General features: G+C 39.0%; 1 protein-coding gene across 1 annotated transcript; it reads right to left on the bottom strand.

Moving 5' to 3' along the window:
• Positions 1-279: 279 nt before the first annotated feature.
• Positions 280-11,218, bottom strand: LOC108252543 (the record flags this gene model as incomplete). The annotated part of the gene is made up of 3 exons (XM_017444554.1): positions 10,979-11,218; positions 2,381-2,528; positions 280-337 (listed from the first exon to the last, which is right to left on the bottom strand). Coding segments are annotated over exons 1-3 (446 nt in total), but the record flags the coding sequence as incomplete, so codon positions are not given.
• Positions 11,219-12,596: the final 1,378 nt, after the last annotated feature.

The following is a 12,596-nucleotide window of genomic DNA, read 5'->3' on the forward strand; positions in this document are numbered from 1 at the left end:
GGCCTATGAAAAAGAAGACCTAGGGTAAGTGTACCATTTATTCGCCCACCTAAAAAACGTACCATTTATTGGCCCACCTGCCCACATTTATTTTTCTAATTTTTGTTTTTATGACTACAATTTTTGAATAGCACTGGTTCGATAGCAGTCTTTAAGCCCTTTCTTTTGATGAAATTGGATCTTGAAAAAGTTCGTCCAGATCAGACTTATGTGGCGTATGGTACAGGTGGGCCAATAAATGGTACGTTTTTTAGGTGGGCGAATAAATGGTACACTTACACTAGTGCTTCTCTGAATCTTCCGTTGGCTTTCTCATTGCTGACAGGGGCAGTAGTTCCTTAAAAAAGACCGGAAGAAATAAATTGTAATGAAGAAGTAAGAAGGAAGGAAATGAAGAATGAAGTAAGAAAGAAAAAAAGAAAAAAAAAATGACTTGGAACTCCCTTGAATACCCCCTTGTTCCTCTCATAAGTGGGTGAATAGATGAAGAAAAGTGCATAGATAAAGGAAATTGCAGAATATTATGAAAATATTTGACTATATTCTAACTACGGGTATATCAACATTTATAATATACATAATTATGTATGTACTTGTACATAATATGTATTTTGTGGAGGGAGTTGCCACATGTGCCATTATAATTATCTTCAGAGCTTCAGACACATATCCCTTCACTAGAATTTTCACCCATGTTGCCAATTCTTGCGAAGAAAACTTTCTTTGGGCGGGGGATAAATTTCTTCGCAATTCCACAGAAAGCTGAGGGAATCCCAGGATGCTGGAAGGTATTAAAAACTCTGTGGTAGCAAACTTTACTGGGATGCATTATTGCATTTTATCCTTCCTTTCTCCCTTGCTCCTATCTTTCTCCCTTCTTCCTCCCCCGAGCGATCTTTATCCCGGAACAATTTCAGTTCCTCCGCCTTAATTCTCTACATCCCCTTTTTATCGCTTCTTCTCCCCCTCTTTTCCGTAGATTACCCTCATTTTAGTTCCTCTTCCTCCCCCTTTCTCCTTAGATTACCTCCTTTTTTATACCTCCTTTCTTCCCCTTAGCTCATTTCCTCCCTTTCATCCTAGTTTTTCTATTTACTGCCCTTTTGTAAAGCTCTTGGATGTCGCCTGCAGCTTAATAAGTCTTGGCCTTTGTCCATTTCGTCCTTGGCGCGTTCCTCATATTTCACTTTTATGTGGAAAAGCCGAAATTTGCGAAGCTAAAAACGTGAACTGTGACGTAACGGTCCGTTCCGAGGGCTTTAATAAGCATTAAGGTCTCATTTTGGTAGTTTTCATATAGACATAATTATTACATCCACTATCGACTACTTATCAAATTTTCTCTTGTAAGTATGGCGGTCTTTCCCCTTAAGTTGATGCAGGTGAAATTGGCCATATCTTTGTGTTTTTTTGTGAAGTTAGCAAATAAACCAAAGTACAAGTTGAGATTCTGTCGTCATGGGCTTGAGGTGTGAGAGTAGACACCAGTAGACACCAATTTGGACTGGTATAATGGAGCCAACTTGTGTTGTCATATATTATGTTTTGATTTTCTTCCACGTTTTCCAATCTCCTCTGTGTTCTATGGCTGTCTTCTTTATTTTCAAAGCTCACGTTAGTTGTTAAAGGATTTTCTTGGAATTTTCTCAAAGCCCTAACTATAACCTCAGCTATGAAAGGGTTATCGAGTCTTCCACTTCTTCTCCTTTCTCCCTTACCATTATTCGCACCTACCTTGTGTTGTCTTCTCATTTTCCACTCACTATTTTATTCATGAATTTATATTTCTCCCTGATTCATTCATTCTTTATTTAATTTCTTTCTAGTCTCCTGTTTCCCCTTCTGTTTTGCTTGCTGATTGTATACCTACCTAGTTTCCTTTGCTACATTTCTACGTAGGTATTAGGTATTGTTCTGTTGACTTTTCAATTCTTCTCACGTGGTTGTATGCCGGAGATCTTCGTTTGTTTATGTGTGGGCCAAATCTTGTGACTAACTTCTGAGGCATTTTTAAACGGGAAATAGACAAAACGGTCAAATTCACGTGGTTGTATTTAACTTGAGATCTTCGTTTGTTTATGTGTGGGCCAAATCTTGTGACTAACTTCTGAGGCATTTTTAAACGGGAAATAGACAAAACGGTCAAATTTGCTTTGCGGGATGTACCCGCGTTTGTGAGGGGTTATTTCTGGGCTTCTAAAAGGTTTTACCTTTAGGTGCCCAGAAATAATAATTATGCTGCTGCTTTAGAGAGCATCAAATTTGGTAACTATAGGTATTTTTTTTCAATCATTATTATGCAAGTTCACCTTGTTTATTTGTTTTGATTTGCTTTTTTTTCTTTGAGCATTTGCTTTTTGCTGTCTGTAAGCGAACTCACCTCTAGCCAAACATCCCAGCACCTCCATACGCAGACACACGGTCCTCCTATGCAGACTATACGGTAGAATCCGCACCTTAGTGGCGAATATCAGAGGAAGTAGTCTATGTGTTACAACAGTGGCGGTGTCACTGTTTCCACTCAGGATCTGAAATCATACAAGTAAATAAAATATAAATAAAATGGCTTTGGCATCGCCACGATTTTGCCAGACGTATGTAATGCTTAGTACATGCCGGAGATAAGCCACTGTTCGGATTTTTGCCTCCCCCCCTCCCCTCTCTCTCTTCTGAAAAAAGAAGAAGAAGGAGGAGGAGGAGAAGAAGAAGAAGTAAAAGAAGAAGGAGGAGAAGAAGAAAGAAGAAGAAGGGAGCAGGAAGAGGAGGAGGAGGAGGAGAAGTAGAAGAAGATGTGGCGAAAAATGGACAGGTAAGTCTGTATTTCTAAAGAAAGTCGGTATGCTTATCATCCATCGAAAGATTACCATCGACAAACCCGGAAACCTTGGCGGATGTTATCATCACCAAATACTATAAATTTAAATACCTACTACAAATTTAGGTACAAAATACAAATACCTATAACATCTTGTTAGGTCGTTAATATGAGAATCTGATAAGGAAAAGGAAGTAGGTACTACCCGATAAAGAAAAAGCAGAGGACAGAGTGGGTATCAGTGGCGTAGCGTGTATGTATGGCGTGTATGGCGGCCATACAACTCAAAAGTTCACTCTAATGCCCATAAATATTAATGGCATGTACTGTGATGGGACTTGGTAGACCTGTGCATGAGCCCTACAACGCCCTACACTTGAATTTAGACCACGCTACGCCACTGTGTTAGGTCGTTAATAATATGAGAATCTGATAAGGAAAAGGAAGTACCTACTACCCGATAAAGAAAAAGCAGAGGGAAAAGTAGGTAATGTAGGTTAGGTACTCAATCCTCAAAATTGACCTTTATTTTTCCCTCATGTTCTTTGACATTTCTGTTTTCCGTCAAATTATTATCCTCCCCGAAGGCATTAAGTCAGACCGTATATTATTGGGGCTCATGTAAACAAGTCTTGAACTAAAACAACAATGATCAATTTGGAAATTCTTTTCCTTGTACAACATCCAGGAAAGACTCCCCGAAGGCATTAAGTCAGACCGTATTATTGGGGCTCATGTAAACAAGTCTTGAACTAAAACAACAATGATCAATTTGGAAATTCTTTTCCTTGTACAACATCCAGGAAAGCATTTGACTTATTTTTATTTCCCTATTTTTTTTTTTTTTTTTGAAGTTTTTTATTTTCGCTTTTTTCGAGGTAATCGAGGATTTTGCCCCTCTTTTTCGGCGGAATTAAATATGTATGTCGAAAATAAAATAAAGTGTTTGTCAAGCAAAATATATAATTTCGTCATCAATACACTGCTGCTTCATCAGAAATATGACCCAAAGATTTTGAGTTTTTATTCCTGAAAAATATCAGAAATAAGACTTGCACCCATATTTATGAACAAAATGCTGGCTCTCAGCAAGTGCTCAAGCATCAATTCCAAACATCTGATTGGCCAAAATTTGTTTAAGACTGATCTGAAACCGAGAATTTTTGTTCATAAATACGGGTGTTAGTCTCTTCTTTCTTTCCTATCTCACCTTTTGGAGATTTTCTTGTCCTCAAAAACCCTCCTAACTACCTCCCTAAACCTCCTACCTTCCTTCCTAAAAATCCTATCTATACCTGCCTTAAACCCCTCCTATCTCTTCTCCATAAAACCCATCATTCCTATTTTTCATTCACCAATATCCAAACGAAAGTGTCAAAGATTTCCCTCCCTCCTCCTAGTCCGGAAAAAATACCTCCCCAAAGGTTTAAGTCCTTCCAATATTTTGGTTCACTCAGCCATTAAACATTCAGTGGCGAATGTCACGGTGGGTGCTACGGGCAAAATTTTTTTCCACGTTATTCACTCTCCTCTGTCCTTTATAGCTGTATTCTTTATTTTCAAAGCCTACGTTTTGAATAGGGTATCTTCCAGATTTTCAAGTCCTACTACCTCAGCTATGAAAGGGTTATCGAGTCTTCCACTTCTTCCCTTTTCTCCCTTACCATTATTCTCACCTACCTTGTGTTGTCTTCTCATTTTCCACTCACTATTTTATTCATGAATTTATATTCCTCCCTGATTCATTCATTCTTTATTTAATTTCTTTCTAGTCTTCTGTTTCCCCTTCTGTTTTTCTTCCTGATTGCATAGTTTCGTTTGCTACATTTCTACGTATTGTTCTGTTGACTTTTCAATTGGTGATTCTCATGATTTTTTTTTATTATCTCAGAAAAAACTATAAAAATTAAAAAAAATATTGAGACTAAAACGAAGAAAATGCGTTCACTAGATCGTGAGATACAGCTCTCGGAACATGAGAGTCTCAAGCACGCCGATATCATACCTAGCGACAACACTGTACTCCCGTGATGACGTCATCTACCAATATCGCACGACGCGCTGTGAGCTTATTACCATAGGGATTTGGGTTAGGGGCTCAAAGAGATCGAATAGGTACCTATCTACGCATTTTGTTATCACTATTTTTCAATAGGTATCAGCTTAGGTACTTATACCTATTTTCAAATTTAGATATTTTCATTCCATTTTTACTTTCTATTACCTTTACGTATAGGGAACCTATACAAGGTAATGAGAAAGTATTGCAATCGGTCCAAATTTTCAAAATCGGGAAATGGGTGGAAATATCCGTTTCGGGGTGCCCTGATTCCAAAAAAGTGGTTTTCAGCCCATGGTCTGTACGTATGTATGTATGTACGTACGTGTGTACGTATGTATGTATGTACGCACGCACGCACGTATGTGTGTACTACAGGTTTAAATGGGAAAAGGTGGTATACAAAATATCTCAAGAACGGTTAGTCATAAAGCGATGAAATTTGGTATGATATACCGGTATGGTCCAAGGACGCGACTGTAACAATTTGGTTAAAATCGGATAGTCACTCATCCAGATTTTAACCAAAGTCAATGTTTCTTCAGTGGGCAAAGGTGGTATACAAAATATCTCAAGAACGGTTAGTCATAAAGCGATGAAATTTGGTATGATATACCGGTATGGTCCAAGGACGCGACTGTAACAATTTAGTAAAAATCGGATAGTCACCCATCCAGATATTAACCAAAGTCATTGTGCTTAACCCTTATTTCGTAAACGGTAAGAGACATCGAAAACATTTGGTCATTTGGATGTGAATATTCTAATCTATGTGATTTTTCACGCCGAATCGAATGGTGCTACTTCTAGAACTGTCCGACTTACGATTGAGAAGTTGCGGGTTCGATACTCCCCTGTGTCAACAAATTTCCCTCTTATTCGTGATTACCAAGTAAGCATGTGAATAGTTACACCCATGTGATTTTTCACGCCGAATCGAATGGTGCTACTTCTAGAACTGTCCGACTTACGATTGAGAAGTTGCGGGTTCGATACTCCCCTGTGTCAACAAATTTCCCTCTTATTCGTGATTACCAAGTAAGCATGTGAATAGTTACACCCATGTGATTTTTCACGCCGAATCGAATGGTGCTACTTCTAGAACTGTCCGACTTACGATTGAGAAGTTGCGGGTTCGATACTCCCCTGTGTCAACAAATTTCCCTTTTATTCGTGAATCGTTACCAAGTAAGCATGTGAATAGTAAGTTAAACCCATGTGATTTTTCACGCCGAATCGAATGGTGCTACTTCTAGAACTGTCCGACTTACGATTGAGAAGTTGCGGGTTCGATACTCCCCTGTGTCAACAAATTTCCCTTTTATTCGTGAATCGTTACCAAGTAAGCATGTGAATAGTAAGTTAAACCCATGTGATTTTTCACGCCGAATCGAATGGTGCTACTTCTAGAACTGTCCGACTTACGGTTTTTTTTTTTTTTTTTCCGAAGTTGTTTATTTTCGCTTTTTTCGAGGTAATCGAGGATTTTGCCCCTCTTTTTTCGGCGGAATTAAATATGTATGTCGAAAATAAAATAAAGGGATTGTCAAGCAAAATATACAATTTCGTCATCAATACACTGCTGCTTCATCAGAAATATGACCCAAAGATTTTGAGTTTTCATTCGTGGAAAATATCAGAAATAAGACTTGGTTTCTTTCCTATCTCACCTTTTGGAGCTTTTTTTTTGTCCTCAAAAACCCTCCTAACTACCTTCCTAAACCTCCTACCTTCCTTCCTAAAAATCCTATCTATACCTGCCTTAAACCCATCCTGTCTCTTCTCCATAAAAACCCATCACTCCTATTTTTCATTCACCAATATCCAAACGAAAGTGTCAAAGATTTCCCTCCCTTTTCCTAGTTCGGAAAAAATACCTTCCCAAAGGTTCAAGTCCTTCCAATATTTTGGTTCACTCAGCCATTAAGCATTCAGTGGCGAATACCACGGTGGGTGCTACGGACAAAATGAGAACCCAGAGGAGAAAGAAGTCAACTGGGGTTTCAATATTTTTCCGCAATTCTGAGTCATTCATTTCTATTTCTCGGCGTTCACTTCCCACTAATGTTGTGACCCAATAGTTCACAATACATGTACCTAAGTGTTTCGTCGAACAATTAAACAACTGACGATAACTGGTATTTTATTACTCATATGATCTGTGTCCGCTGTGTCGTACTATGTCCCTCGGCAGATGGACGAGAAGAGACACTTCGGACTTAGGTGCGGGGAATAAGTAGGTTTGCCAGAAAGTCAGGAAGTAACCCTTGCGTCTTTGCCTCTTGTCCCACTTTCTTCCTTCCCACTTCCACGTTTTTCCATTTCTTTACCTCTTGTCTCTCCTTCTGCATCATCTTTGAGCTGTTTCCTCCAATCTATCCATCCGTTTCTACCTCTTCTTCCTCTTGTCTTCTTCTTTCTTATTCTTCCCTCCCTCGTTTCTTTTCTTTTGAAGGTACTCTTCTTCCTTCTATCAGTTCTATCTATCTCCAACTCCTCCCCTTCCTCTTTCCCACAACAACTCCAGCTTTTTCTCTCCTCCAATCTTGTTGCCCCCGTCCTTCTCTTCCTCTTTTTTCCCAAGTATTCTTCTTCATCTACTATTCAATCTCATCCTGCCAACAAGCTCTCTTTCCTCTCCTTTACTCTTCTTACTCGTCCTCATCCTCTTCTTTCTTCTCCTTTACTCCTCTTCCTATCTCATTCTTCTCTCCCATTTTTTCCTTTTTTCTCCCTACTCCTTCTCCTCCATTTCTTCCTGCCCAAATCATTCTTCCTCTCTCTTATTGCTGTTCCCTTGTCCTTCTCTCTTTTTTGCTTCGTGTACATTATTTTGCTTAGGAAAATTAAAAAAAAATGTCAAACCAGGGGTTCGAACTGCAACTGTTTAAAAAAAAGTCGCTGAAATTACTTTAAATATAGTTTAAATTCATAAACCAACTTAATCTATCTTGAAAATATTACATAATTCTTCAAACAGAACAAAATACAAAGCAAAACCAGGTGTGAGATTTTTTCTCTACACGCGTGTACTGACGTTCGGATTTTTAACGCGTGTACTCACGGGTTAACCAAAAGTTTCGTGTCGCATCCTTGTCACATTTGACATCTACATACCAAATTTCAAGTCTCTAGCTCTTACCGTTCTCGAGATACTCTTCCTTCTCGTATTCTCTTCTTCCTCCCATCTCCTACTCCTCCTTTCTTTCTTATGTGATGATCGGAAAATGCTTTTCACTTTTTTCCGTGTACGAAAATTCCTTTATCCCTAATATTCCTCTTTCTCGCAGGATTTCTTGCCAGGATTCTTCACTTTCCATTTTCTCTCCGTTTTGAGGGTTATCAAAGAAAATGCTTTGATAATGGCAATCAATGTTGTAAGATACTCGCACATCCGTTAATGATAAGAGAAAAAGAAGGTAAAGGGGCTCCCGAAAACCCGACAGGGCCCAAAAGCTATTGAGAAAATTTCCGTCGTGTGGTGAACCTGTTTGTTAGCTTTTATCCGGAACAAAACAAACCGTTTGGGAGTTATCGCGAAACAAATTGACAAAATTAAACTAAAATGTAAAATTTCAGGAGAGAGAAAGAATTAACAAAATTTACTGACGGACTGGACTGTCCAAAATTTGGATAACCAAAATGTCAGCAAAAAAGCCAACAACATAAATAGTTATGGATTAAAAATAAAATAAAACTTAGTGGTCACTTCGTTTGTTCAAAAAACCAACCTTTAACTACCTGTCCCTGTCTTTCTTCTTCCATCTCTTCTCCGACACACAGACACACAGACACACACACGGACCAATGGCTGAAACTTTGGATTTAGGCTCTAGGGACCTCAAAACGTGTTTTGGCACTAAAATTTGACCATCGAAAATTTGACCCGATTACATTACTTTCCTTCCTATAGGATAAGGAAAGTAAAAAGACGAGAAACTCCCGGACACGGAAAAATGGCTGAAACTTTGGATTTAGGCTCTAGGGACCTCAAAACGTGTTTTGGCACTAAAAACTGACCATCGAAAATTTGCCAATGGCTGAAACTTTGGATTTAGGCTCTAGGGACCTCAAAACGTGTTTTGGCATTAAAAACTGGTTTTGACCCGATTACATTACTTTCCTTTCTATATAAGCAAAGTAAAAAGGTACAAAATACAAATACCTATAACATCTTGTTAGGTCGTTAATATGAGAATCTGATAAGGAAAAGGAAGTAAGTACTACCCGATAAAGAAAAAGCAGAGGGAAAAGTAGGTAGAGTAGGTACTCAATTCTCAAAATTGACCTTTATTTTTCCCTCATGTTCTCCTTTTCTTCCATCTCCTACCCCTCCTTCTCCATTCCTTCCTGCCCAACCCATTCTTCTCCTTTAGTGCTGTTCGTATATTCAAGGTAAACAAACACTGAAACCCTTTCACCCCCTCGAGTGCTAACTGTCACGCTGACCTTTCCGTACAAATTATATAGGGCACCTTTCTGACTAACTAAAGTGCCCCTAGAAAATATTTGTATACCTCCCCCTCGACCCCACACAAGTGCTCACTGAATATTTCAATTCCACTCAAGAAATAATTGAAAATTTCTTAACGAAAAAAAAGTTCTTTTTCTTTACCTCTTGCCTCTCCTTTTTCTGCATCATCTTTGAGCTGTTTCCTCTCATCTATCCATTCGTTTCTACCTCCTCTTCCTCTTCTCTTCTTCTTTCTTATTCTTCCCTTCCTCGTTTCTTTTCTTTTGAAGGTACTCTTCTTCCTTCTCTCAGTTCTATCTATCTCCAACTCCTCCCCTTCCTCTTTCCCACAACAACTCCAGCTTTTTCTCTCCTCCAATCTTGCTGCCCCCGTCCTTCTCTTCCACTTTTTTTCCCAAGTATTCTTCTTCGTCCCATCTACTATTCAATCTCATCCTGCCAACAAGCTCTCTTTCCTCTCCTTTACTCTTCTTACTCGTCCTCATCCCCTTCTTTCTTCTCCTTTACTCCTCTTCCTATCTCATTCTTCTCTCCCATTTTTTCCTCCTTTCTCCCTACTCCTTCTCCTCCATTTCTTCCTGCCCAAATCATTCTTCCTCTCTCTTATTGCTGTTCCCTTGTCCTTCTCTCTTTTTCTTTTCGTATTCTCTTTCTTTCTTATGTGATGATCGGAAAATGCTTTTCACTTTTTTCCGTGTACGAAAATTCCTTTATCCCTAATATTCCTCTTTCTCGCAGGATTTCTTGCCAGGATTCTTCACTTTCCATTTTCTCATCGTTCTGTTATCAAAGAAAATGCTTTGATAATGGCAATCAATGTTGTAAGATACTCGTACATCCGTTAATGATAAGAGAAAAAGAAGGTAAAGGAGCTCCCGAAAACCCGACAGAGCCCAAAAGCTATTGAGAAAATTTCCGTCGTGTGGTGAACCTGTTTGTTAGCTTTTATCCGAATGAACAAACCGTTTGGGAGTTATCGCGAAACAAATTGACAAAATGAAACTAAAATGCAAAATTTCAGGAGAGAGAAAGAATTAACAAAATTTACTGACGGACTGGACTGTCCAAAATTTGGATGGCCAAAATGTCAGCAAAAAAGCCAACAATATAAATAGTTATGGATTAAATATAAAATAAAACTTAGTGGTCACTTCGTTTGTTCAAAAAACCAACCTTTAACTACCTGTCCCTGTCTTTCTTCTTCCATCTCCTCTCCTTTTCTTCCATCTCCTACTCCTCCTTCTCCATTCCTTCCTGTCCAACCCATTCTTCTCCTTTAGTGCTGTTCGTATTCAAGGTAAACAAACACTGAAACCCTTTCACCCCGTCGAGTGCTAACTGCCAAGTTGACCTTTCCGTACAAATTATATAGGGCACCTTTCTGACTAACTAAAGTGCCTCTAGAAAATATTTGTATACTTCCCCCTCGACCCCACACAAGTGCTCACTGAATATTTCAATTCCACTCAAGAAATAATTGAAAATTTCTTAACGAAAAAAAGTTCTTCGTCCTCATTTGGATAAACCTCCCGGAACTTTTACCGCACTCTGCCCTAAACCCCTCCCCTGAGACCTCACTCTGCCCTAAACCCCCGACCGTTCTCTTACCCCACTCTGCCCTAAATCCTACTCCCCTCATACCTCTTAACTCTGACCAGAAGCTACTCATATACCTCTTCACCCCCACTCTACCCTGTAAAGTGAATACGACCAGTGACGTGTCTACATTAGGGGTGATGATGATGACATAGGCGACCTTCGTCTTATTTTCCTTCCGAAATTTCCCCTCTTCTGAAGCTCGTTTCCCCTCTTCAGGCGTGATGGCGTCTGTACTAAACCATAGGAAATCTAAGATGGCGCGCCACGCCATCGGAATCGGTTGACGATAACTGGTATTTTATTAGACTCATATGTTCTGTGTCGTACTATGTGCCTCGTCAGATGGACGAGAAGAGACACAATACTTCCGACTTTGGTGCGGGGAATAAGTAGGTTTGCCAGAAAGTCAGAAAGTAACCCTTTGAAATATTTATAAATTTAAATTTTTGTCAACTCGGGAACCATTGTTTTCTCTCATGAGACGTTTCCCCACTTTGATTGTTTCATCCAAGTGGGACTTTTTCCGTACGCGCGTACGCCACTGATAAGTATGGGGGGAAAAAACGAGAAATATGTCACGCGTACGAACTTTGAGTGTCATTTGAGGGAAAAAAAATACCCAATTCCTATCTTTTTCCCTTCACGATATGGGATATGAGCATGGATGGATTACGCTTATTCCGATACCCACTACAGCTGTGACGTGCCATAGCATAACACAAAAAACCCAGGAAAGAAGAAGAAGAAGAAGAAGAAGAAGAAGAAGAAAAAAAAAACAGTATTACAACTGTCTCAAAGGAGACACAACAAAACAAAAGTTTCTCTCCTTTTTCGGACAGATTCATCATTTGCTGGGCTCTACTAAAAAAATACCGTTGTTGTTTACAATAAGGAATTAGCTATTATTAGGCCATTTTCCTGGGAAAAAATACGAAAACTCAAAATACTAAAACATATACCCAAAAAGTCTTGTTCAATTACCCATAGCTGTTGCATGCTCTATGGTCTATAGGAGATAGCAAAGCTTTGTTTTTCCACAGTCAATGTTTTTGCTCAATTTGTTTTTATTGGCGAAAAAAAGAAGAAGGAGAAGAAAACATTTTGATATCTGAAAATCCCGCACATGACCGCTTCTGAAATCTCATCGGGCTCTATTCACTTCTAAGTGCACCTCTGTGTTGGTGTGAGGAAAAACATTGAATAGATTTCCCCCCTAACAGTTTTTCTAAAAGTAGAAAATAGAAAACTGAAGAAAGCCACAACACAAAACCAATCCATTTCACATGTTCGACTTATGATGTTTAACCCTTTCAAGAACCTTAAACCCTCACCTCAGTAAACCTTGGAAAGCTCTGACAACCCTAGCGGAACACCGAACAGTAAAACCTCAGATACAATAAAAACAGGCTACATTTTGACTGACAATATTATTGTGGTTGCTAATTTGGACAATATTATTGTGGTTGCCTAATATGGTTGCGTGAGGAAAAACATTGAATAGATTTCCCCCCTAACAGTTTTTCTAAAAATAGAAAACTGAAGAAAGCCACAACACAAAACCAATACATTTCACATGTTCAACTTATGATGTTTAACCCTTTCAAGAACCTTAAACCCTCACCTCAGTAAACCTTTGAAAGCTCTGACAA

This window comes from Diaphorina citri, unplaced genomic scaffold, assembly GCF_000475195.1.
Source record: "Diaphorina citri unplaced genomic scaffold, Diaci psyllid genome assembly version 1.1 scaffold594, whole genome shotgun sequence".
NCBI classification, from domain to species: Eukaryota; Metazoa; Arthropoda; class Insecta; order Hemiptera; family Psyllidae; genus Diaphorina; species Diaphorina citri.